The 22,226-nt window shown below is 35.8% G+C and overlaps 3 protein-coding genes across 4 annotated transcripts; all 3 read right to left on the bottom strand.

Moving 5' to 3' along the window:
* Window positions 1-434: 434 nt before the first annotated feature.
* Window positions 435-1,706, bottom strand: LOC109007529. Its single transcript, XM_018987221.2, has one exon. The coding sequence runs from the start codon at window positions 1,520-1,522 to the stop codon at window positions 629-631; it is 894 nt and encodes a 297-aa protein (XP_018842766.1). The 5' UTR covers window positions 1,523-1,706; the 3' UTR covers window positions 435-628.
* A 1,202-nt stretch (window positions 1,707-2,908) lies between these two features.
* Window positions 2,909-6,759, bottom strand: LOC109007528 (protein TRANSPARENT TESTA GLABRA 1). Of its 2 annotated transcripts, XR_001998796.2 has the most exons (3): window positions 5,558-6,759; window positions 3,291-3,430; window positions 2,909-3,133 (listed from the first exon to the last, which is right to left on the bottom strand). XR_001998796.2 is itself a non-coding variant. In XM_018987219.2 (2 exons), the coding sequence occupies exon 1, from the start codon at window positions 6,549-6,551 to the stop codon at window positions 5,559-5,561; it is 993 nt and encodes a 330-aa protein (XP_018842764.1). In that variant the 5' UTR covers window positions 6,552-6,759; the 3' UTR covers window positions 2,909-3,430; window position 5,558. The 2 variants fall into 2 exon arrangements, 1 of the variants encoding a protein (XP_018842764.1); XM_018987219.2 differs by having other exon boundaries at window positions 2,909-3,430.
* A 4,513-nt stretch (window positions 6,760-11,272) lies between these two features.
* On the bottom strand, window positions 11,273-15,935 carry LOC109007527 (caffeic acid 3-O-methyltransferase). The gene is made up of 4 exons (XM_018987218.2): window positions 15,286-15,935; window positions 12,980-13,290; window positions 12,689-12,753; window positions 11,273-11,859 (listed from the first exon to the last, which is right to left on the bottom strand). The coding sequence occupies exons 1-4, from the start codon at window positions 15,702-15,704 to the stop codon at window positions 11,557-11,559; spliced, it is 1,098 nt and encodes a 365-aa protein (XP_018842763.1). The 5' UTR covers window positions 15,705-15,935; the 3' UTR covers window positions 11,273-11,556.
* Between the last annotated feature and the right edge of the window lie 6,291 nt (window positions 15,936-22,226).

The following is a 22,226-nucleotide window of genomic DNA, read 5'->3' as shown; positions in this document are numbered from 1 at the left end:
AATGCCTATGAAAGCAGTGGATTTACTTGCGTGTTGGAATGAGCTTCATAGTTGTACTCAAGTGGCTGCTGCGTGGAAGATGGTTCCTTTATGTCTTAAGTGGTGTATTTGGTGGGAAAGGATCGAGCGGTGCTTTAATAATAAGGAGCATACTGTAGAGGAAATATGGAAATTTTTTGTGTGCTCTTTACTTCAATGGTTTTCAGCTATTGTGCTTAATGGAGGGTCTGTTAATGAGTTTTTGTTTTAGTTTTCTGATTCTAGAATGTAATTAGGTGTTTCTTTTGTATACTTCTTGTGTACACGGGCATTTGCCTATTTCATTCGATGAATTAAAGTGTGTTTCTTACTTATCAAACCAAAAAAAAAAAAAAGAAGGAATCACATACTCCAAAAAGTATAGCAAGAAATTGACTAAGATTTACACAAAGGCATACTCACATTAACATGAAAATTCTATCGAGAAGTCACAATGTTGTAAATATCACTAATCTTTCATACATAATATCATTATCAAGATCGACAACAGAAACATTATCGTATCATGCTAAAAAAAAAAAAAAAAATTAACGCCATGAGCTTCAACAATACATTGAAATCTTAAATAAAAAATAAAAATAAAAATAATTCAGTTGCCCTCAACCAAAGAACTTGAAGATTTAATCGATTCGGCACTAACCCATTCCCAATAATGCTTCTTCACCGAGACCGCCTTATCCGCCACCACCCTCATGCTCGTCTCCCCACAATCCCCATACTCATCACCCTCCTCCGTGCAAAACTGCCCTTCCGGCAAGCCTTCCACCACTGCGTCCATAGAATGCAACACATAACACGCCGGCAATCCCGGATAAGATGCCGAATTCCTCTCCTCCAACTTCATCCGATAAGAGCCGGGAACAATTCTCACGACGCTCTCGCTCTCCAAATCGCCGACCGACCCTTTAATTATCGAACCGAGCTCCTCTCTCACCGCCCGATAAACCGCAGATTCGGGCGTCTCGTTGGGTTTCATTTTCTCCGACAAAGGTCGGTTCCGTTCTCGTAAACTACCGTCGGACAATTCCTGGCGGGTTTCGATAAGAACAAGGTTGTTTTTGTCGATGATTCTGACCGTAACGACTTGAACCGTACGAAGCGGAGGGGTGGAGTCGGCGAGGGAAGTTTCGCCCTCAGCGAGCTCCAGCCAAAGGTTGTGGACGTTCTTAGTGCCGGGTTTGACGCCCCAGGAGGCAAAGGAGTCGGAAGGCAAGCGAGGCTTGAGCCATTCGGAGAGGGACTGAGGGGTGGAGAAGGAGTTGCTGTGGTGGGTGCGGGACATGGTGGGGATTTTGAGGAATCGGCGAGGAGAAGAGTTCAGAGGGAAAGGGATGAGGAACGAGGGGAGTTTGGAGAGATTGGGTTTGGAGGGGAAGAGGAAGCAGAGGGAAAGGGCCGTGAAGAAGAGGTCAGGAAGGCTAGGGCTATTGAGGAGGGTAGTGGTGGTGGAGTGGATGTTTGTGATTGGTGGAGGCGGAGACATGTCAAGGATTTTCCAAGGGATAGCTTAGTTGCAGAAAAGGGTTATGGGGTTGGAAGTTGAACAAAATCAAGTCCATTACTAAGCAGAGCAGAGAAGGGAAGAGAAAGCGGAAAGAGGGCTATGAGTTTGTGGCGGCGGACTTGTGTGGCAGATGAGATTATTCTCTTCCATATTCTTTGTTCTAATCCTTCCGCTCTTTATTCTGTCTTCAGAAAATAAAATGGAAATATATTTAAATTGTTATTATAATTATCATACAGTCGTTTGAAAAAAAATTAATAAATATAAAATTTATATAAAAAATTAATTTTTTAATAATAAATTAAATTTTTTTAAAATAATTACACCATATTTACCTACTATACAACTACACGTACCATTGTTCAATCAAAATTATTGATCGTGGTTTTATGGTTCAGCATTAACCCCAAAAAGTATATAGCACTGCCTAATTTTTCTTAATAATAAAACAAATAAAAATTAATTGATATCAATTAATTTTTATTGATTGGAGGGCGTCGACGGGAGTCTAACAAAAATTTGTTCCTCTACAGTGCGGCCACACAGTTGGAAATATGGAGTGTCTACGTGGCACATCTCCATTGGAGGGCGTTAACATGGGGAGACCGGTTATTCTAGAAGTTATTCTCTATAAAAACGTGATCAATAACTTCCCATCTCAAAACTCGAGTTGAGTTTCAAATGAAGTTCTATTTTCTTTAGTAAAATAAATTTTGATATTGCTCGACTTAAACCTCAAAACATGTTGAGCAGGACCCTGATTTGTTTTCAAGGTTCCTTCTTCCTAACTTTTGCTGCCAGAACTTTCCTACACAGATTATCAGGGTGCAAATTGAGAGAGAGAGAGAGAGATTAACAAAATACAGTGTTAGGTGGGAATACTTTTCAATTGAAAAAAAATGAATCAAAATTCATAAGAATTTTGATGAACTCTATGGGGAGTGGAAGAGAGATGGACGTATGAGATGAATCTAACTCTATGGAGAGTGGAAGAGAGATGGACGTATGCGATGAGTCCTACATCATTTAATGAGAAGTTTATAATATTGTAAGATCCATTCGTTGGACAAAACCTCCAAGGAATCCTAATGAAAAAATGACAACTAGAGTGTATATATTTACATGAGTAATGATATACACACAACATATTGTACAATACATTACACAACAATATTATAAAATGAGAGTATTTTTGTAAAATTATGTTACTTTTATAAGATGTTTTACAAAAATACCCCTCTTATTTAAAACATAGTTGTGTAAAATGTTGTAAAAAATATTGTGTAAATAATTTTCCATACATCAAAGCCTGTCAGTCTCCTTGTTTCATCCTCCATGACTCTCTTTCTAAATAGGCACTACTCATTTTTTCAATAGTTTTATATTTTCATTACAAGGAAAACCAGTCCATTGCATCAGTACAGCCATAACTATTCCCATTGAACTAAAGAGAGTCAGAGTTGATAGTCAAAGAAACAGCATTACAACAAAGTTTCATTACATAATATTCTCCATGGTGCTCCAAGAAGCAGCACTACCGCATGAGATGTGCAGTAGGCATCGGCTAACTCAATCCAAATAGACGGGAATCTGAAGTGGGAATGGTTGTGGTTAACACTCTAGAATAGTTAGCTCTTACAGGTAATACACACGGAAAAGAACATCTACACGCTACTAACAGGAGTCTGCTAACTCTATCTATAAACTGATGCGGAAGTAAATAGTTGCAAAAGTGACTTGCTTGCACCTGTTCCTTAGATACCAGAACATTGATCACCAGTAGCAGAAGAGACATCCCCGTTCACTAGCTATATTGTTTGTCTAAGATGCTATCAAGCGTAGAGCAAGTCCATTAGGTTGCTGACCTTCCTAGCCACCATAAGACATCTGCATAAATGGAAGATGCAAAACACGTCCGATTTAACAAAGAAGGCATATGCTAGAAGTCATAGCTAAAATATGAATATTTTCATGCGTAAAATCATACTCTGTAATGTCTTCTGGGGCTACTCACCCAACTAACAAGCTAATAGAGACAATTTTATCAGTGAACCAGGGTGGGACCAATATGAACACTAAAGTCAGTCTTTCTAAACACAGAAGAGTTAGCTCACGTCGTAAAGGAAAATATATATATATATATGTTTCTATCAGTAAAAAATAAAAAAGTTATGTCATAAATGAAAATATAAAATGGTCATTCAACATTTCACATTGCAACTCAAGCCACTGATTTAAGCTTCGTACAAAATATATGCTGTACAAGTCCATGTTTTACTTTGAGCACTTATTTTTCCTTTCAATTATATCCTCAGCTGCAACTTACAAGCTTCAGAAGATCACAACCATGTGGATAAGTTCATCGTTCTAAAACACAGGTCATTATTCTAAAAGAATGAATTCCATCCCATCCCATTGACACGCCTAAAATAATAGGGCAACTTAGGAAGTCTTGCTACAGAAAAAATAATTCAATATAAAATTCAAAAGAATGTAAACCAATCTACCATCGTAAAAGCCACACTAAGCTATCCATAGTTGACTGTCATGATTTTCATAATCAAAAACATAATTCACTCTTCGACACATGAGAAAAAGTTAAGAGAAAGTACAACAGTGTCATGATGAATAAAATATGAAACCTTGCAGGCCACAATGCAGATAGCATTATGATGCCCTGTTCTGGGCAGGTTGGTTGCATCATTATGAAGCCATGGTAGGCAGATTGATGGCAATGCATGTCCAACGAGGCTAACAAACTGAAATGAGGGACATTTGCTACTTCCGTAAGAAGTTACGATCTGACTCCAACACCAAATCCTTTTCCCCACCTCTTGCCCGCTTTTCATAGAAATAATAGAGAAAGTACATGCTTATAAACAAACCCAATAGCTGCCATGCCAAATCAATATTTAATTTTGCATATCAATAACAACCTTGATGCTGATGGATCCCAAGATGACAAAGGTATTGCTTAAATTCCATTAATATGCCCAAAAAAAAAAAAGTGCCCCAAAAGTCCCAATGAATCCGGAAACATATAAAAAAAAACTCATCAAACAACTACAAACATTTTTCTACAAGTATTAAACAACTTTATACATTGAGAAATATTTATTACATGATATAGAAAGTAAAAGAACTCGATAGGCCTAGCATGTTGATGCGTAGTAGCATTTCCATAATATATAAAATCCATTCATTAGTTTCTCCTTATCATTGCTAACATTGTCACAGTAACAAGCAAGTATCCCCAACTAGCATTCCCAAAACACAGGAAGAAAGAGGGGGGGATAAGCGATATGCTGACTACCCCAGAAAATGGGGCTGCAAGAAAGCGACAAAAATGAAGTAAGGAAGGGACCAAGTAAGATATAGAAAATTGAACGTTTTCTCAAAAGGAAAACTTCCAAAATGGCTTTCAGCTTTCACAGAAAAGGGGATGGGTGATGAGACAAATGCATTGTAATGAAGCAACTTCCAACCAATAATTTAGCTTCAAACACCCAATTGAGAATCTTGAAAGAGTTCCACAAGCTAGAAAAGAGAACAGCACCATTGCTCTTAAAGTTTATATCCATACTTGTCCAAAAGACACTTCTTTAACTAAAGTTGTAAGGGATGAAGGCTTAGTCGCTAGTAAAGGGGAGGTGTACGTAAAGCACAGGTTTTTGTCCCCACTTTTTCAGAAGAAATTGAGGAGTTGCTCCACATCGATCATCATTAACCACAATATAACAGACTTTTTGAGCCTTTAAACTACAATCATCTAGACTTGGCACAAAGCAACACAAACTATGGTCAAATGCATCCTTTCAAGTGGCAAGGGACCAAATTCATTGCTCCCCAACAATCACAAAACAGTCATTACTTTGTAGCAGAGTCAAATTGGTTCAATCCACATGTGGTTGTCCACATAAAAATACCTATTTAAGCATCCGCCCAGAAGTCTAGAACTCTAAGCACCACCAATCAAATATAATTGTAATGGGTAACAAGAAGTTTTGGGCGCACCTCAAACTTTCAAGAGCTGCATTTTGTTGGAAAACGCGATGGCAATCCAATCAGGCACCGCCGCCGACCACTGCAGCTGGTTAATCTCCGACCCAGCCGAGTATACGGACATCGGATCGATTCCATTGGGGCCAGCTACCGTGGGCAGCTCCCAAATGAGGGCCTGAGTATCATCCCCCGCCGAGCATATATGCCTGGAACTCTGGGGCGCCCAAGAGATTGCATTCACGCTAGCTGCATGCCTCTCAAGCTCTGCCACCGGGATCGTCGGCGACCGTATATCCAAAATCACGACCTTGTTGCTGTCCATCAGAATCGTCGCCATATACCTCAGGTCCTGCTTATTCCAGGCCAGCCTCAGAAGTGGCGTATCGGGCAGAGGGCTCTCGTAGATTATGGTGGAGTGCTCCTTGTCCCGGAGATCGAAGATCCGGACCGATCCGTCGGCGGAGACGGAGGCGAAAACCCTAGCCTCCCCCCAAGCGATGTCGTATACCTCCTTGTCGTGGGCGATGAGCTGGGTCTCAACGACGCCCTTGTCGACGTCCCAGATGGTGCAGGTGGTGTCAATGCTGGAGGTGCCGACACGCCTGGGTTCGATGTCGTTCCAGTCGAAGGAGGTGAGCGGGGCGCAAAACTCGGAGGACTTGCTGTTGTTGAGAACTGAGAGGGGCTCGACGGAGTGGTCACGGAGGTCCCAGAGGCGGAGGAAGTCGCCGGAGGAGGCGAGGAGGTTAGGGTTGGAGGGGTGGAACATGAGCTTGGTGGGCGGATAGGGATGATCGAATGAGAGAGAAGGGAGGTGGGGCTTGAGGGTCAAGGCGTCCGGGTCGAAAGAAAGAATATCGACGCGATTGTTGTAGGTCTCAAGGAAGCTGCCGATGGCAACGCGATAGGGGGAGTGGGAGATGGCCAAGGAGTACAGTGGGTAAGGGGATTCGTAGGTTATGGAATTCGAGTGTTTCATCAGGGACTCTTGGCTCGAATGCTCCATATTTTTTCCTCTCTCGATTCTAGTTTTCTCACTCTTAAGAGTTTTCTCGAGAAAATGAGGGAAAGCTCTTTTAGCTATGGAGTTCTGTTTGGGTTTTATTTCCGGGAAAGTCGGGAAAGATATAGCCGGGAAGAAACTTGACTTTGGACTTTTCGGGGTTGGAGTCGTTGGACTGGCTGCTGCTGACCGGCAGGCCCAACTCAGAGTCACACGTGGACTGACTGACATCTATGAATATGGTTTTATAGTACTAGTGGTCGTTAGTTCAACCGCGACGACTTTTAAGGGAGGGTTTAGATCATTAGTATTAAATTGGTGATTTTATTTTTTAAATTTTAATTAATATATAATTTTTTTTATCTTTAATTAATCATTTAAAATTTAAAATTTATATTAAATTAATTATTATATTCTTTATAATAATAAAATATTATTATTTTTTATTATTTATAATATTTAATTAATTTTTATAATCTTCAACAACTTCTAACAAATCATATTCATTTTTATTTTTACAATCTAATAATCTATAATATAATACTCTCATATGTATATAGATGGTAAAATCTCATATGAATAAAAATCTCATATCTATAATATAATAATTTCAAAAAATATTTTTAAACTTACTATAATTCTTTTCATATTTAAAAAGAATAATTTAATACGATATGTTAAATTGTAAAATTATTTTTATTATAATATAAATCTAATATATCATATGAAATTATGTTAATTTCTAAATTTATTTTTAATAGAAATACCAAGTGTTTTGAATCAAAGATTAGGTGCTCAAAGTTTTAAAAAACATAATAGCATCCTTAGTTTGTTGCAACAATTAGAGAGATAAATAAGCATTGGCTCTAATCCGACGCCTCCTTGGTTGAACTTTTCTTTCTCTCCCATTCTTTTTCTTAGTAAATGGCCTGGCAACTCCTTTTTCTTAGAGCTCGTCCATTCATTGGGTGATCATGGATGACCACTCATGCCATCCCTTTAATTATTACATTACGATGGCTACCAATGCTGACAAAACACGAAGCTGGTTCAAACTCCCTGTGTTGGGTTTTGAAAAGAAAAACAAACACTACATCTGCCCTCGCCCTTTGCTGAAATATATAAGCAAGCACACAAGAACAACAATTCCCAAAGGTGAAGTTTTTATTGTACATTAGCATTTCTTCAACAATTTCGAAAACCCCCTCCTTGAAAATCTGCATTATTGCCAGAAGTTCAGCCACATATCAGTTCTCTATATCTTATATATATATATATATATATATATATATATTATAAAAAAAGTTTCTATAATAATAAAAATTAATTAAAAAATATATATTCGAACCGGTCCGGTTAGATGCCAGAAACTTAAAACTGGAACCATTCCGGTTTTGACTGGTTTTTCATATGGCGGAATGGGTCCTGAACTGAACCAACTAGTTTGGGCTGGTTTGGTTCGATTCGTCGATTTTTTCCAACCCTAGGCTCAACCTCAAATATTAGAGCAATTAATGTTTGCGTTACAAAAAAACAACGCAAGCAATAAAGGGCTACTCCTCCATAGAGGTGCATGCCACTCTGCTAATAGTAGAGTGCAATGGACTCCATGGTGTGGACAGAGCCATGAGCAACACAACACAGTGTTGCAGGTTGCTCTGCCTCTCGGTTGCTTCCAATAGCCAACGCTGCCTCTTGTGGCAGTGTGTAGCTTGTCCTGTCATCGTAGAAGTGCATCCCTTCACCTATGGTGGTCAACGCATTGAGGCGATAAACACGCCACCTGTGCGGCAACACCCATGATGTACACTACACGCATCACCCAAGTGGTGAGGGCTGCTACCTCCTATGGTGCTTGTAGCACTTAGGTGCCTCCAGTGCACATTGCAGCCTCATATGGCGCATGCAGCGTCGATATCTGGAGCGCCTCCACTTGCACGGGTTTGCGCTTCTTTGAGTGGTCGGAACCGCTGCTTGTGTAACGTCCTTTGGTTCCATTAATAATGCTCGGCATCCATCAAGTGGCAAACATTACATGAACCACCTCTCATGGTGGTATGGTCAAAACCGTATACACAAAGCATCGTCGGCAAATCTTAGATTAGTGTGGTTGTTCCACAGATTTTCATCGTCGTTGTTGTTCATCCGAAACCATCCCGTCGATAGTAGAGTGTGCTATGTGGTAGGAAGCTAGAGTAACACCCACATGTTCCACAATGTAAAATGTCGAGACTAGATTGACACACATTTGAAAGAGAGATTTTCTGTTTGTGCATGAAGTGCTTCATCCAAAGGGGGAGTAAATAGCCCCTCCAAGTGTAACACTCGGCTGGCCAGCCATCAAGGTTCATGAAGTGCCTATTAAGCCACTTCATAACCTATGGACATCTAAAGAGGAATGGGTGTTGAAAAATAAAAGAAAGGGAAAATGGGTATTTATCAAACAATTTTGCTACAGGCACCCGGCGTTGAGTAACTGTTGCGGAATCGTGTGATGTGGCATTACCCAAGTCACATTTATGTTATTATTTTAACAAATGAATTAAAAAAAAAACTCAATTTCAAAAACCCGGTGCCAAACTCATCCCTATTTTGCATCTCACAAATTTTCTTCATCCTCTTCATTCCTTAGCCATCTGAGCAACATGCATCAACCATCTCGTCTTCGTGTCGTCGAACCAGCGCTGCTATGCCGTTGAACCCCCATCTGTGCCGGTGGTCGATTTTTGAAAGAAAGTGTCTGAGGGTATGAGCATTCTCTGTTTTATGCAATTTTTTTTTCCTATATCTTTGGCTACCCATCAATAGAGTTTTACCTTTCTGCAACAAATAGTAATTAGTCGATTTCTGAAAGAAAGTGCCCGTAGGCTAGCCTATTTTCGTGGTGAAGAAGATTGAAACCCAAAGAGGACTTCACATTACAGTGAAAATGAAGCTCTTAGTGGGTTAGAGTTTTGGGCTTCGAAATACAAAGAGGATGAAATACAAAGAAAATGAAGTTGACGAAATGCTAACCTGTTTTCGTGATGAAGAAGATTGAAACCCAAAGAGGTCTCGCCGTGGTGAAGCTCTTTATGGGTGGGAAGCAGAGAGGTCGCTTGCTTGTGACGAAGGGGAGTGTTTGCACGAAGGAGAGGATGGGATTTCACAAGTTGAAACAATGAGTGTTCGCACAAAGTGAATTATCCAAGTTGAAATGCAGCATTTCTTTTGGCTTCCACGTGGAGGGCCCGGGTACCCGATGTGTACCCCTCTCAAGTGCAAATAGCTTTTTTCTTTATCAAATGATTATTTATTGGGTACTCTCAATGTACAAACACGTAGTGTTCATATCCTATCACAATAAGCCTTGTCAAGTACAATCGATGCTTACGTTAATAATTTTATGAAAAATTCTATTTATAAGTCTCATACACTACACAACATATTTTTTATTATTTTTTAAATTTTTTTCTCTTATCAAATGTAGTAAATGGATGATGAGTAGAATAATTCAATTATTTTAAAAAGAATAAAACCAAAAAATAATGGCTATTACAAACTTTTGGCATATAGACAAAAAAAAAATTAAAGGGAACGAGATTGAGATTTTGCTGGAAGGCATATACTAAATACTTCTCGTTTGTTATTATAATTATTCTCAATTCAATTCATTTAATCTCATTTAATCTTATTTAATTATTATAATTATTTTAAATTTTTACATAAAATAAAATAAATAATTTAATTTTTTTTAATTTTAAAATAAAATAATATTAAAAAAATATATTTTAATAATATTTTATTTAATTTTTAAATTTTATCTCAACTAATCTCGTTTTATCTCATATGCAAAAATAAACTAAGCCAATTCATCTTGAAATTCGAGTGCCAAGTGCGCCAACTAGGTGCCAATAAAGTGTTTGAATCTAGTCACTTGATTCATCGTGCATCTCAAGTAGTGCCGACTGCCGAGTACACCAAGAAGTCACCACAAAAGTGCCATTAGGATGAACACAGTGTAAAGTCCAAACCCATGCATACACTCGTGCTCACTCTAAGCACAATTTTTAGAAAAATGATATTTGTAGTTGTGAGTATGTAAGTATCATATAGTCATTTTAAAAAAAATAAATAAATATGAGATCTACATGAAAAGAAATTAATTTTTTAATAGTAGACCCTACTCTTTTTCAAAGCTACTGTAAAGTGTTTGCGCATTTCACGACTGTATGTAGTATTATTCACCAAGGTAAACTCTGCGTTCCATGTTTTGAATCAAAGATTTAGGTTCCTTTTGATATCAAAAGTGAGTTGAGATGAGATACGTTAAAATAAAAATTGAATAAAATATTAGTAAAATATTATTTTTTAATATTATTATAATTTTAAGATTTGAAAAAATTGAATTGTTTACTATATTTTGTACAGAAATTTAAAAAAATTATAATAATGAGATGAGACGAGACGAGACGAGACGAAACACTTTTATTATCCGGGACCTTAGGTGCTCCATTTTTTGGAAAAACATAATAACTTCTTAGTTTGCTGCAGCAGCGATTAGAGAGATAAATAGGCATTGGATCTAATTTGAAGCCTTTCTAGCTGCTGAACTTTTCTTCTCTCACAACTCTAACTAGATGAATTGATTGCAAGTCCAAGCATCAAATCATTGCCATATTCACTTTGGTTTTAGCATGAGTGACCTGCTAATTTTAGCCTTCTCACTTCCACACAGAAAGCAATTTACAGAAATCCGAATTAAAAACACTTTTATTTCATTCAAGAAGGATATAATTTTCACAATATTCTGCCATCTTTTTTCACCTCTCTTTCTGTCTCGAAACAGAAACTACATACACCAGAAAGCCACCAGTGAAAAAGACAGTCAGAACCTCAAAAACCAAATACAATAGGTATGTACCCCACCTGCCGAGGACACAGCTTTTTAATGAATTCTATGCTATGGTTATTGAAAGCACAGCCCATTACTCGAAACCCTTGAAATCCTGCCTGTTTAGCCGAGGTCTCAAAGCTTTTTAATGAATTCCATGATATAGGTATTGAAAGCACAACACATTACTCGGAACCCTTGAAATCCAGCCCCTTTTGCCAAGGCCTCAAACTCCCCCTCGGTCCTCTCCTTCCCACCAGGATTATGAGCCAACATGATAACATCGATATGGATGACTCCCTTAGCAGCGAGGCTCGTGTCTGGGGCTACCGGAAGAATGCATTCAGCAACAATTACCTTTCCGTTGTCTGGAAGCGCTTCATAGCAGTTCTTCAAAAATTTTAAGCAGTGCTCATCACTCCAATCATGACATATCCACTGTTCAAGGGAACACACACATGTCAAGAGCAAAAATCAATAGGTTAAAATGTTTTCACTTGGTAATCCTACAGTTACAAACTGTAAGCCCCAAGAAAAGTTTTTATATGAACCTGAAGGTTTCAAATAAGAGAAAGATAAATGCATAAAGTGTCACAATATTTTTTTTTATTGGCATTGGGTGTTCAGGAACAGCGTCCCGATTAATCCTAGGGGTGCACAGATCCTTGGTAAGGAGTTTCCTGCAAGTGCACCTTGGGTAATTTAGAGAAAAAATCCCCCAATCCGATGGCACCTAGAGATTATTTGCACCCAAGGGGATTTGAACCTTAGACCTGGAAGAGCATAGCCCCAAGCCCAAGGTCCTTATCACTTGAGCCAACGGGTTGGGTCTCACAATATTTATTGGCGCCCCATATGGATTTTTCGGATAACATTAAGTACTCGATAAATCTTATCTGATCCCCTTCAAGTATCTTTTATCTCCCACTTAAGGTCCTTAAATTTGGATAAAAAAAACTTCCAAACATCTTGATTCCTTTCTACTTAGGTTCCCTTTACCTTAAAGGAAAATTCAGCAATCCACTGACATCATTCTACTGCAACGTGGAAATTGGGGGTTAATTGATTTTTCTTTGAAAATGAAATACCCTCTACAGTAACAGTATTAAATTTCAGGTCGAGAGAATCTTGCGTACTAGTGGTGCCATCCATGTGTCAAGCATCAATGGAACCATAGCAGTTTTATACAACTGGACCCAACTACAAGTCAAGTAAGGGAGTAGGTAAGAAAGTGAAAGGATTTGAGATCATTTACGTTCAAACCCACCTTCATGAAAATGGCGTCTCCTTTTGGAACACTGACAAACATGTCACCTCCAACATGGTCTACACCTGCAGTCACCATCTCCATCCCATTAGCTCATATCAAACCCAAAAAATACGAGAAAAGATTATCATGTGGCCAACAGGGTTTTAGTTCTAGATGGAACGACTAGTCTGTAGCCAATGTTCTCTAAATGAGTCTAAACTAAAGAACAAAGGTCTAAAAGTTAGGTTCTTAAATTAACTATAAGTGAATTAGGATAAATATCGGCTTAAATTAAGCATACTATTATACCGGGATAAGATGGTGCATCCTCGATGACATGCGGCAAATCAAAATTGATGCCTCTTATAGAGGGGTATTTAGAGACGATCGTACTAAGGACAGCTCCAGTCCCACCACCAACATCGACCAATGATGTGAGGCCCTCAAAACCTTTGTAGGTCTCAAGGATTTTTTTCATGGTAATGGTAGAGTGATCAGACATTCCCTTGTTGAAGACCTTGTTGAATCTAAGATCTTTCCCATGATATTCAAATGATGTCATTCCATGCGCCTTGTTAAATGGAATGCCACCTTCAAGAACAGCATCTTTCAAGTAGTACCTGTGGAAAAACAAAATTAGGTGAACAACTTCTTGTGCCAAAAGATAAATATTTGCATCCGAAAATGTAAACCCAAAAGAAATGCTTCGCTAGTTTTCATTTCTTTCTTCTTTATTGAAAAGTATGGCCTACCAAGCGTTGGGGGGCATAATCATTGGAGGCACAAAGAATAAAAGTTGTAGCAGCCTTTTATAAGGAGTAACTAAGGATATCAAATGTTAAATAATATATATATATATATATATAATGAAAAGAAATATCATCCACAAATTAACATACACTACTTAGTGAAGTTGTGGTTCATCTGAAAGTGGAGGGTACCCAATTCCTATCAGATCTTGTCTAAGCAACAAGAATGTGGTGCCAATCTGCCCCCCCAGCTTGCCCTCAACATTTTATGGTGGTCCTAATTTTTTTTTTCTCTCTAATTTTTATGGCACAATTTCCAAATCTCAAAAAGAAGAGAAGTAGAAAAAACACGTGGCATGTCTCCAATCTCTGAGGGTACGTTTGGAAATTAAATCAAACTCAACTCATCTCAATTCATCATTATAACTTTTCAAATTCCAACAAAAAATATAATAAACAATTTAACTTTTTCAAATCTCAAAATATTAATAATATTTAAAAATAATATTTTAACAATATTTTATCATCTCAACTCAACTCAATTCAACATCCAAACGCACCTTCAATGTTCTTGTTTCCTAACTTCTTTAATTTTGCTTTTTGTAAGCGTGAATGGTGTGTTTAAACTTAGGTAGTGATACTCTTATACTTCCTTTATTATTGTTTTACTATTCAGTCTTTTTTTTATTCATTTTGCTCTTTGAATCTATATTAAAATTCCCAGAACATGACATTTATGCATGTTTTTGCATAATCTAGACAAAAATAAATTGAATCAACTAATGTAATCATATAATTTAATTAAAATAAATTCAATTTTATAAAAATATCTTATATTTTAATATAATATTACAAAAAAAAATTATAAGTTTGATATTCTCCTTATAATTTACAATATGTATATCACACTTAAAGGGCTACGAAAAGGGAACTCTTTCTTTCTGATAGTGTTTTTGAAACTCAAAGAGCAAAATAAGGGATATTTTTAAAAAATTGAATTTAATTTTAATTAAAGTATATGATTATGTTGATCGATTCAATTCATTTTCGTCTAGATTATACAAGAATATTATGTTCTAGAATTTAAATCCAGATTCAAAGAGAGGAAAAAAAAAAAAAGACTGAATAGTAAAATAGTAATAAAGTAGGTGTAAGTGTAGCATTACCCTTAAACTTGTTGGTTTTGTGTTGACTCCTGTGACATCTTTGTGAACTTGGGTTACTGGGTAGGTTTCTTCTTGATTTGTTTTTGGATGGTATAGATGAGAGACTGGAAAGAGAGAGAGGCTACATGTAATATAGGATAAGACTGAGATCTACCCGAGGGGGAGGTGTTTTTCCCTACTCTAAACACATCGATCAATTCAATTGTAGGAAAAAAAGTTTGGGAGTTGTTGCCATAAATGCTGAAATTAATTTATGGTTATGTAAAGTCTCAGTCAAATGCTTGTTTAGTACATGTCTCCTTCCTTTACGAATTAAGAGATAATTGAAAAGAAAGGGGGTAAAATTAGGCAAATCAAATAACAATTGAGTCTTGGATTTGTACACTCATGGAATAGTCAAGTTAGAATAAAATCCTGAATATATATATATTTATATATATATATGGTTGCTGGCATAACCAATGAATTAAATGAGGATTTTTATGTTCATGTGACAAAAATCTACTTGTAAAACAAAGTACAAGTTCCATCAAATATTTTCAAAATTTCAAGAGTTTAAAGGCCATGTTTTTCCTTTTAGTGGGGATTTAAGTGCTGTGTTCACATTACGAATGGAAATTGGCACAAACAATCATTACTTACTGATATTGGAAAAGCAAATCAAACCAAGAAAATAGAAAAAGTTTTAAGGAATGGTTACCAGCTCTCCATGAGGACCTTATCCTGATTCATGAGACAGAGAGCAGCAATAGAAACACCATCCTCATTCTTGGTCAAGAATTTGCTAACGGGACCCACGCCGTACAGCCTCTCAACCTTGCCGTCGGGGAGTGTGCGTAGAGAGTAAGTGAGAACAGAGTAGCTGGCGAGGAGACGCAGGATGCGGTCCAGCATAACCGGCGCATCTGGGTTCGTAGTCGGGAGCTGGGAAGCGACCTCTGAAGGCGAGAGATACGCACCAGGCCCAGCCTTTGCGATGATGTCCAAGAGGTCGAGCTCTATGGCAGATTTGAGTACCATGGGAAGGACTGAAGCGCTGGCTAGTTGCATGGCGAAGAGGTTGGCTTCTTCGTCAGAGACTTGGGTCGGAGTCATCTGGGTTTCTCCGGTGGAGCCCATTCTGCTGCGTTCTGCTTGGGTTAGTTTTGATGTGATCACTTGCGAGAGGTTGAAGAAGGTTGGAAAAGACAGAAGAAGAGAGAGAGAGAGAGAGAGAGAGAGATGGTTAACTTTTGTATGCTTGGAACAAGGCTGCAAAGTGGTGATATATAGGTGATTTCTGGCTCAACCACCACCTTAATACATTATCTCTCTCAATTATAAGTATTCCAAGAGTACTTCACAAAATCTGAAATTGTAAGGACACAATCAATTTATAAATTTTTGTATAACTGAATAATAAAATATCTATTTATTTTTTATTTAATATTTATGTATTTAAATTTTAAAATTTATTATTTTATTATAAAGTTGTAAAATAGTTCAATATTAATTGGTACTGTATTACTTGGATACAACTATTCTCCAACTTTTTATGCAACTCTTTAGTAAAATGTAGTTATTTTTTAAATTTATTTGATCTTATAGTTTTGAACTTAACTAATAATAAAATATTATGAAAAGAGTTGTGCAAAAATTATAAAATAGTTATATTTTGTTCAGAATATAACTGTTGTTATTTTTTGCTAGATATTAACTAATTTAAACTTTGACTAATCCAAACTTAACTATATTCAATTATAACTCAAATAACCCAAATTTTGACACTAATAAATCTAATAGAGCCTTTGTCTTCTTGTTGTTCATTGACCATATAATTGACTAATAAAACAGAATCAAAGCATAAAATAAACCTTTGTTGCATATATAACATATACATGAAGAGCATCCTTCTTAGTGTGCTTCCGACTATTACTTATACAGGGAGAAAGCTGCATGGCAATAAGTGGCTTTTATTAGAAACAATGGAGGGTAACTCTAATTTTATTGATAACCTTCACTTATGATAGCCGGCTCTCCATTAGGCGACTTAGACAATTGCCTAAGGCCCTCCAGCAGAAAAAGGCTCCAACAAAAACAAGAAGCAAGTAGAATTCTTTAAAAGGAAAAGCTCCCCAGCCGGTTGGATGTAAATTTAATTTTAACACCAGGCAATACAAATTTGCCACATAGGTCGTGTACCAACCTAAAATTTACACCCACATATATATGATTTTATTTTATCTCTCCCCCACCCCGACGCCTGCAAGAATGTGATGATTTTCTGAAACATTTAAATTTGGAGAAATGATACTTGCAGTCGTAAGTGTGCAAGAGTCGTGCAGTCGCTTTAAAAAAAGTAAATAAATATGAGACCCACATAAAAAGAAATTAGTTTTTTACTAGTAGACTCCACTCTTTTTTAAAGCGACTGCACGACGCTTGCATACTCCACGACTATATGTAGCATTACTCTTAGATTTGAGATTGTTTAGCAGTTTTACAGCTTCACAAGGAAAGTAGTCAATCCACAAAGCTTTCTAATTGCAATTGGAAAGAACAGGAGAACCAAATAAGCCTCCATAACAATGCAAACAAATCACCTGAGCTGAGGAAAAGGTTGAAAAGGTTGAAGGAAAACAATGCAAGATGCAAAAAAGTGGTAGCACCCATCCCCCAAACTGGTATGGGACAATGACAGAGAAGCTTAATATATATATTGGACGAAGAGAGAAGCACCAATAAGTTTTATTCAAAGAAGAGTCAATCTTTTCCCAAAGTGTTTACATTTGGATGATTTCTGCTATGAAACATTTAGATGAACTCTTGCATTTAGATGATTTTCTGCAACCCCCTCCCACGCACAGAAAATGATCTAAACATTTTTTTTTTTTTATTTTGAGGAAATGATCTAAACATTGATGTAGAAAGGAGGCATTGGGTAGATGGAAGCTTCAAGCAAGAACAGGTGGCAGGCATGTTTTAGAGAGAGAAAGATAGAGAGGGGTGTTGCAGGTAATGTTTTGAATACCGTACCGGACGCTGTACCGGTCAAGGCACTGAAACGAAATATTTCGGTACCGGTACCATTTCGGGATAGCGTTTCGGGATAACATTTCGGAATAGTCGATATATAAATAAATTATAGAGCTTTGCTACACAACCTCCACCACACTCCACACTCCACACTTTTTTAAATTTTTTAAATTTTTAATATTTTTTTAAAATTTTTTTTTGAGTTTATTCTTTTTAAAATTTTTCAAATTTTTTATTCATTATTCATATAATAAATATTTAATAAAAGAAAAAAATAATAAAAATTAAAAATAATGTGGAGTGTGGAGGTTGTGTGAATAGTAGGAAGTTGAGTAGATTTTTTGAATTATAAATAATCTAATCTGAATTAGGGGTAAAAAAATGAGCTTGTAGTTTGAAAAAATTAAAAAAAAAATGAAGGCTGAAATATCGACCAGTACAGGCCGAAACGGCTGGTATTTCGACCGATACGAAATATAGGTAGTACCTGTACCGGTCCAGTGGCCGGTACGGCAAATACCGACCATACCGACCGGTACGAAATGATTTTTAAAACTTCGGTTGCAGGCATTGGGAGGGAGGGAGAGAAGGGAGAAGAGATGAAAAATAAAATGAAATCATATGTATGTGATTGTAAATTTTAGTGCGGTACACATCCTACGTGGCATATTTTTATTAGCTGGTGTTAAAGTTAGATTTTCACTTGACCGGCTTAGAGTTTTTGCCTTCTTTAAAAAGAAAAAAAAATATCCAATTAAGAAAATTAATTAACTCAACGAGAGAAAATAAAAAATAAAAAATATCAAATAGATATATATTAAGTTATTATTAGTTTTAAAAGTATCCCATATAATAATTATTTTACGTCTTCTCATTTTAAGAATACACTTCTATTTTATCATCATTAGTTTAATATATAATATAAAAATTATAAATAACAAAATTTAATTTTTGAGTATTCATAAAAAATTTTTGTATAATCGTTTGAGGAGGCAAGAGCTCATTTTTTTTTCCCAAATGTGTAGGTTGTTTATATAAATTTATTGATAATAATAATTATAATTGCTTCTAAAAGTCTAAAAATACTTCTTGTAAAATGAGATTTGATAAAATTCTCTCTAAATCGAAAATCTTTTAATAAAGAATAAGTCAGTTATTAGTTGAAAATTTAGTACAAAATCTTAATCAATAATTTTACTTTACACAACTATAAGAATTATCTTTAAATAAAAATATTATGTTAAAATAAAAATAAATTTATTTAATTTTACCCTTTTTTTTTATAAAAAAAAAATTATTCAAAATTTTAACTTTAAACCTCGGAAGTCGGAAGGCCCTGTTTATAATAAAGCAAGAGGCTATCAATAAAATCATATTAAGGCTGCATTTAAATGTTAAATTGATTTGAGTTGAGATGATAAAATATTATTAGAATATTATTTTTTAATATTATTATTATTTTAAATTTTAAAAAAATTAAATTATTTATTATATTTTATATTAAAATTTTAAAAATTTATAATAATAAATTGAAATGAGCGGGGTATCAGTCAAACTGTCAAAGGACATAAGCTGATGGCATAACACCAACTTTTTAAATGGAGTATTGGTTCGAACTTCGAACCCCCTCGCCAATGAATGAAAAAAAAACAAAAAACAAAAAAAAACCTTGGGGTACCAAAATATTTAATAGTAATACTAGATATAGATATAGTTATATAATGTATAAATGTTGTAATGTAATTTTTTTGAAAAAAAAATAATGTTTACTATTAAATTTTTATTTATTTATTATTTTTTTTCTATATAAATTTTGTATTTGCTTACCTTTTTTTAAAGGATTATATAATGCATAAATATCATATAATCATTTTAAAAAAATGTAAAATTTATTATTAAAAAATTAATTTTTCTTATATAAATCTCGTATTTATTTAATTTTTTTTCAAAATAATTACAATCACATGTGCTCTACGGAAACTTTGTTTGGGTACCATAAAGCATATTTTTAGGAGTGGTTTGGATTCAGAGATGAGTTGAGACGGTTTATGAATAATAGAATAAAAGTTGAATTATTTATTATATTTTGTGTGAAAATTTAAAAAAGTTATTTTGAAATTTTAAAAAATTGAATTGTTTATTATATTTTGTGTAAGAATTTGAAAAAATTCTAATGATGAGATGAGATGAGTTAAAATAGGTTGAGATGAGTTACGAATACAAACGAGACCAGTGGAAACTTTAATTGAAAATTCAAAGATTTTTATCTGCACAATATACTAAAATTGACTTTTCTTTCTTAAATTGATTTGCTGATTTTTCTTAAAAATTGACTTTAAAAAAAATAAAATAAGAGTTTTCGAATGTGCTTTATTTTTCCCAAAAGACTTTTAATGTTTCAAGTAGTTTGCATGACTTCTTCTTCTACGTACCCTCGATTTCAACTGAGTATACATACATAGGAGTGTGACATTCCAACCGTAAATGTATTCAGGAGTCGAAAAGTTTGGTAAGTGGACCCAACTTTATAAAAATGACATTGGATCATATATTATTTCATTACTTTCTCCTTACACAACAATTAATCGATCGTGCCACCTTCTTAAATCATATCTCTACCTTTTTTTATTTTGTGATGTCTTGCAATCCACTTAAACCCTCCACCCAACGTCTCATCTCTCTCTCTCTCTCTCTCTCTCTCTCTCTCTCTCTCTCTATATATATATATATATATATATATATATATCATCATTGCAATCATGGCTTCAGGTGCACAAATTAATCAATACAATTAATGTGAGAATGTTGGCTTTGCAATTTCTGACGTGGTTGAATAGATAGACGTGTGAAATGATTCTTACAATATTTATTGTGAATTCAATATTGTCTAAAAATCTAAGCATGCAATAAAATATATTATAGATTTTATTTAAATATTTACTCAAAACTCTCAAATTTTATTTTCTTGAACTTTTCCGTACATTATTTTAAATTTTGTATCGTACCGGCCGGTATGGTCGAAATTCTTCGTATTGGCCCAATGGCTGGTACAGGTATCTTAGGTGTTTCGTACCGGTCTGACTGTATCGGTCTGTATTTCGGCCTTTAATTTTTTTTTTCATTTTTTCAAACTACAAACTTATTTTTTGACATTCAATTTAAATTAGACTATTTATAATATATATTTATTCATATATAGACTATTATTTTAAAATATAATTTATATATATTTATATATATAATTTATTCATATATCGACTATTTCGAAACGATATCGATATTAAAATATTTCGTTTTAATGTCTTGACCGGTACACCATCCGGTACGGTATTCAAAACATTATTTCCATGTCCCAATCATGACTTGACACTAGCATTGGTTTGGAAGAAAAATTATATATATATATGTATATATAGAAATGAAAATTGCAACAACAATTATCATGTAATTATTTAAAAAAAATAAATAAATATGAGATTGATATAAAAAAAAATTAATCATTATATCTTCCTTAATCTTAAAAGCGTGTATAAAGATGAACAGTAGTGAATAGTAACAGAAACAGCGTTTTCTTTTTCTCGTTGCTTCTTCCGATTCTATTCTGATATTCAGTTCAGATTTTACTCATCTTCCTCATTCAGTTAGCATGCAAAATATCTTATACATGTAAAATAGCTAATCTTCTTTACATATATAACAGATGAAATATCAGATCTACACTTAGATCTCAAATTTACAGAACAATTCAAATTTACAGAACATTTCTCAAACTCAACTCAACGAAGAAAAAATTTTCCCGTACTCTTCAGATTTCTTCCACCCGTTGGTATGCATTTCTCATCTAATCTCACCTCTAACTTCTCCATTTTGTTTTTTTTTTCCTGTTTCTCGCATATTTTTTTCTTCTTTCTCTGTGTGCGTTTCTGTGGGGGAGACGGAGAGTTGCGCGTGGGGGACTCCGAAGGTGGGTGTGATGGTCGCCGCCTTGAAGGGGACTCGTCGGTGGTGGTCGTGAGGTTCGGTGGCCACGTACGGCGGCGTAACGTGAAACAAATGGGTGAAACCCATTTCCGTTCGGTCTCCGTGGGGGAGACCGAGGGCTACGCGTGGCCCAATGCGAAGGCGGCTGGGATGGTCGCCGCCTTGAGGGGGACTCCTCCGTCGTGGTCGTGACCGTCGGTGTCGGCGTACGGCGGCGGAAACTCAAAAAAATCAAAGAAACCCATTTCGGTTCTCCTTCCACGGAGGAGATCCATGGCTGCGTGTGGGGAAGATTGAAACTGCCAGGGATGCTCGCCGGCGTGAGGAGAACACGCCGATGTTGGCCGTGACGATAGCCGGGACTCGGCGGCGCCGGGCAGCGCTGGAGGAGAACCAGCCGTGCTCCGGACTCGCCTACGAGAGAGAGAGAGTTTAAGAAAAAATAATTGTGTCAAATACATTGAATAAGTATTTATATGTCCTACAATTTGCCATCTGAAAATGTTCAATAGTAATATTTTTTTTTTCTTTTCTTTACAACTATACTTTTGTTTTTACTATAATATTACATTGTTGAATTTTTTACATAGGTTGAACTCCGTGAAGTTGAAAGTGGAAACAAGATATCCCAACAACAAGCTACTC

Source organism: Juglans regia, chromosome 16, assembly GCF_001411555.2.
Source record: "Juglans regia cultivar Chandler chromosome 16, Walnut 2.0, whole genome shotgun sequence".
NCBI classification, from domain to species: domain Eukaryota; kingdom Viridiplantae; phylum Streptophyta; class Magnoliopsida; order Fagales; family Juglandaceae; genus Juglans; species Juglans regia.
Note: the sequence above shows the minus strand (reverse complement) of the source record. Positions and strands in the feature narration are given on the sequence as shown.

Excerpts from the sequence above, each read along its gene's own strand:
- LOC109007528 (XM_018987219.2), bottom strand. The coding sequence starts at position 6,551 with ATGGAGCATTCGAGCCAAGAGTCCCTGATGAAACACTCGAATTCCATA.
- LOC109007527 (XM_018987218.2), bottom strand. The coding sequence starts at position 15,704 with ATGGGCTCCACCGGAGAAACCCAGATGACTCCGACCCAAGTCTCTGAC. Across the intron at positions 13,291-15,285 it reads AAGGTCCTCATGGAGAGCTG|GTACTACTTGAAAGATGCTG; the intron begins GTAACCATTCCT and ends GTTTTTCCACAG. Across the intron at positions 12,754-12,979 it reads GGATGCACCATCTTATCCCG|GTGTAGACCATGTTGGAGGT; the intron begins GTATAATAGTAT and ends TGGTGACTGCAG.
- LOC109007529 (XM_018987221.2), bottom strand. The coding sequence starts at position 1,522 with ATGTCTCCGCCTCCACCAATCACAAACATCCACTCCACCACCACTACC.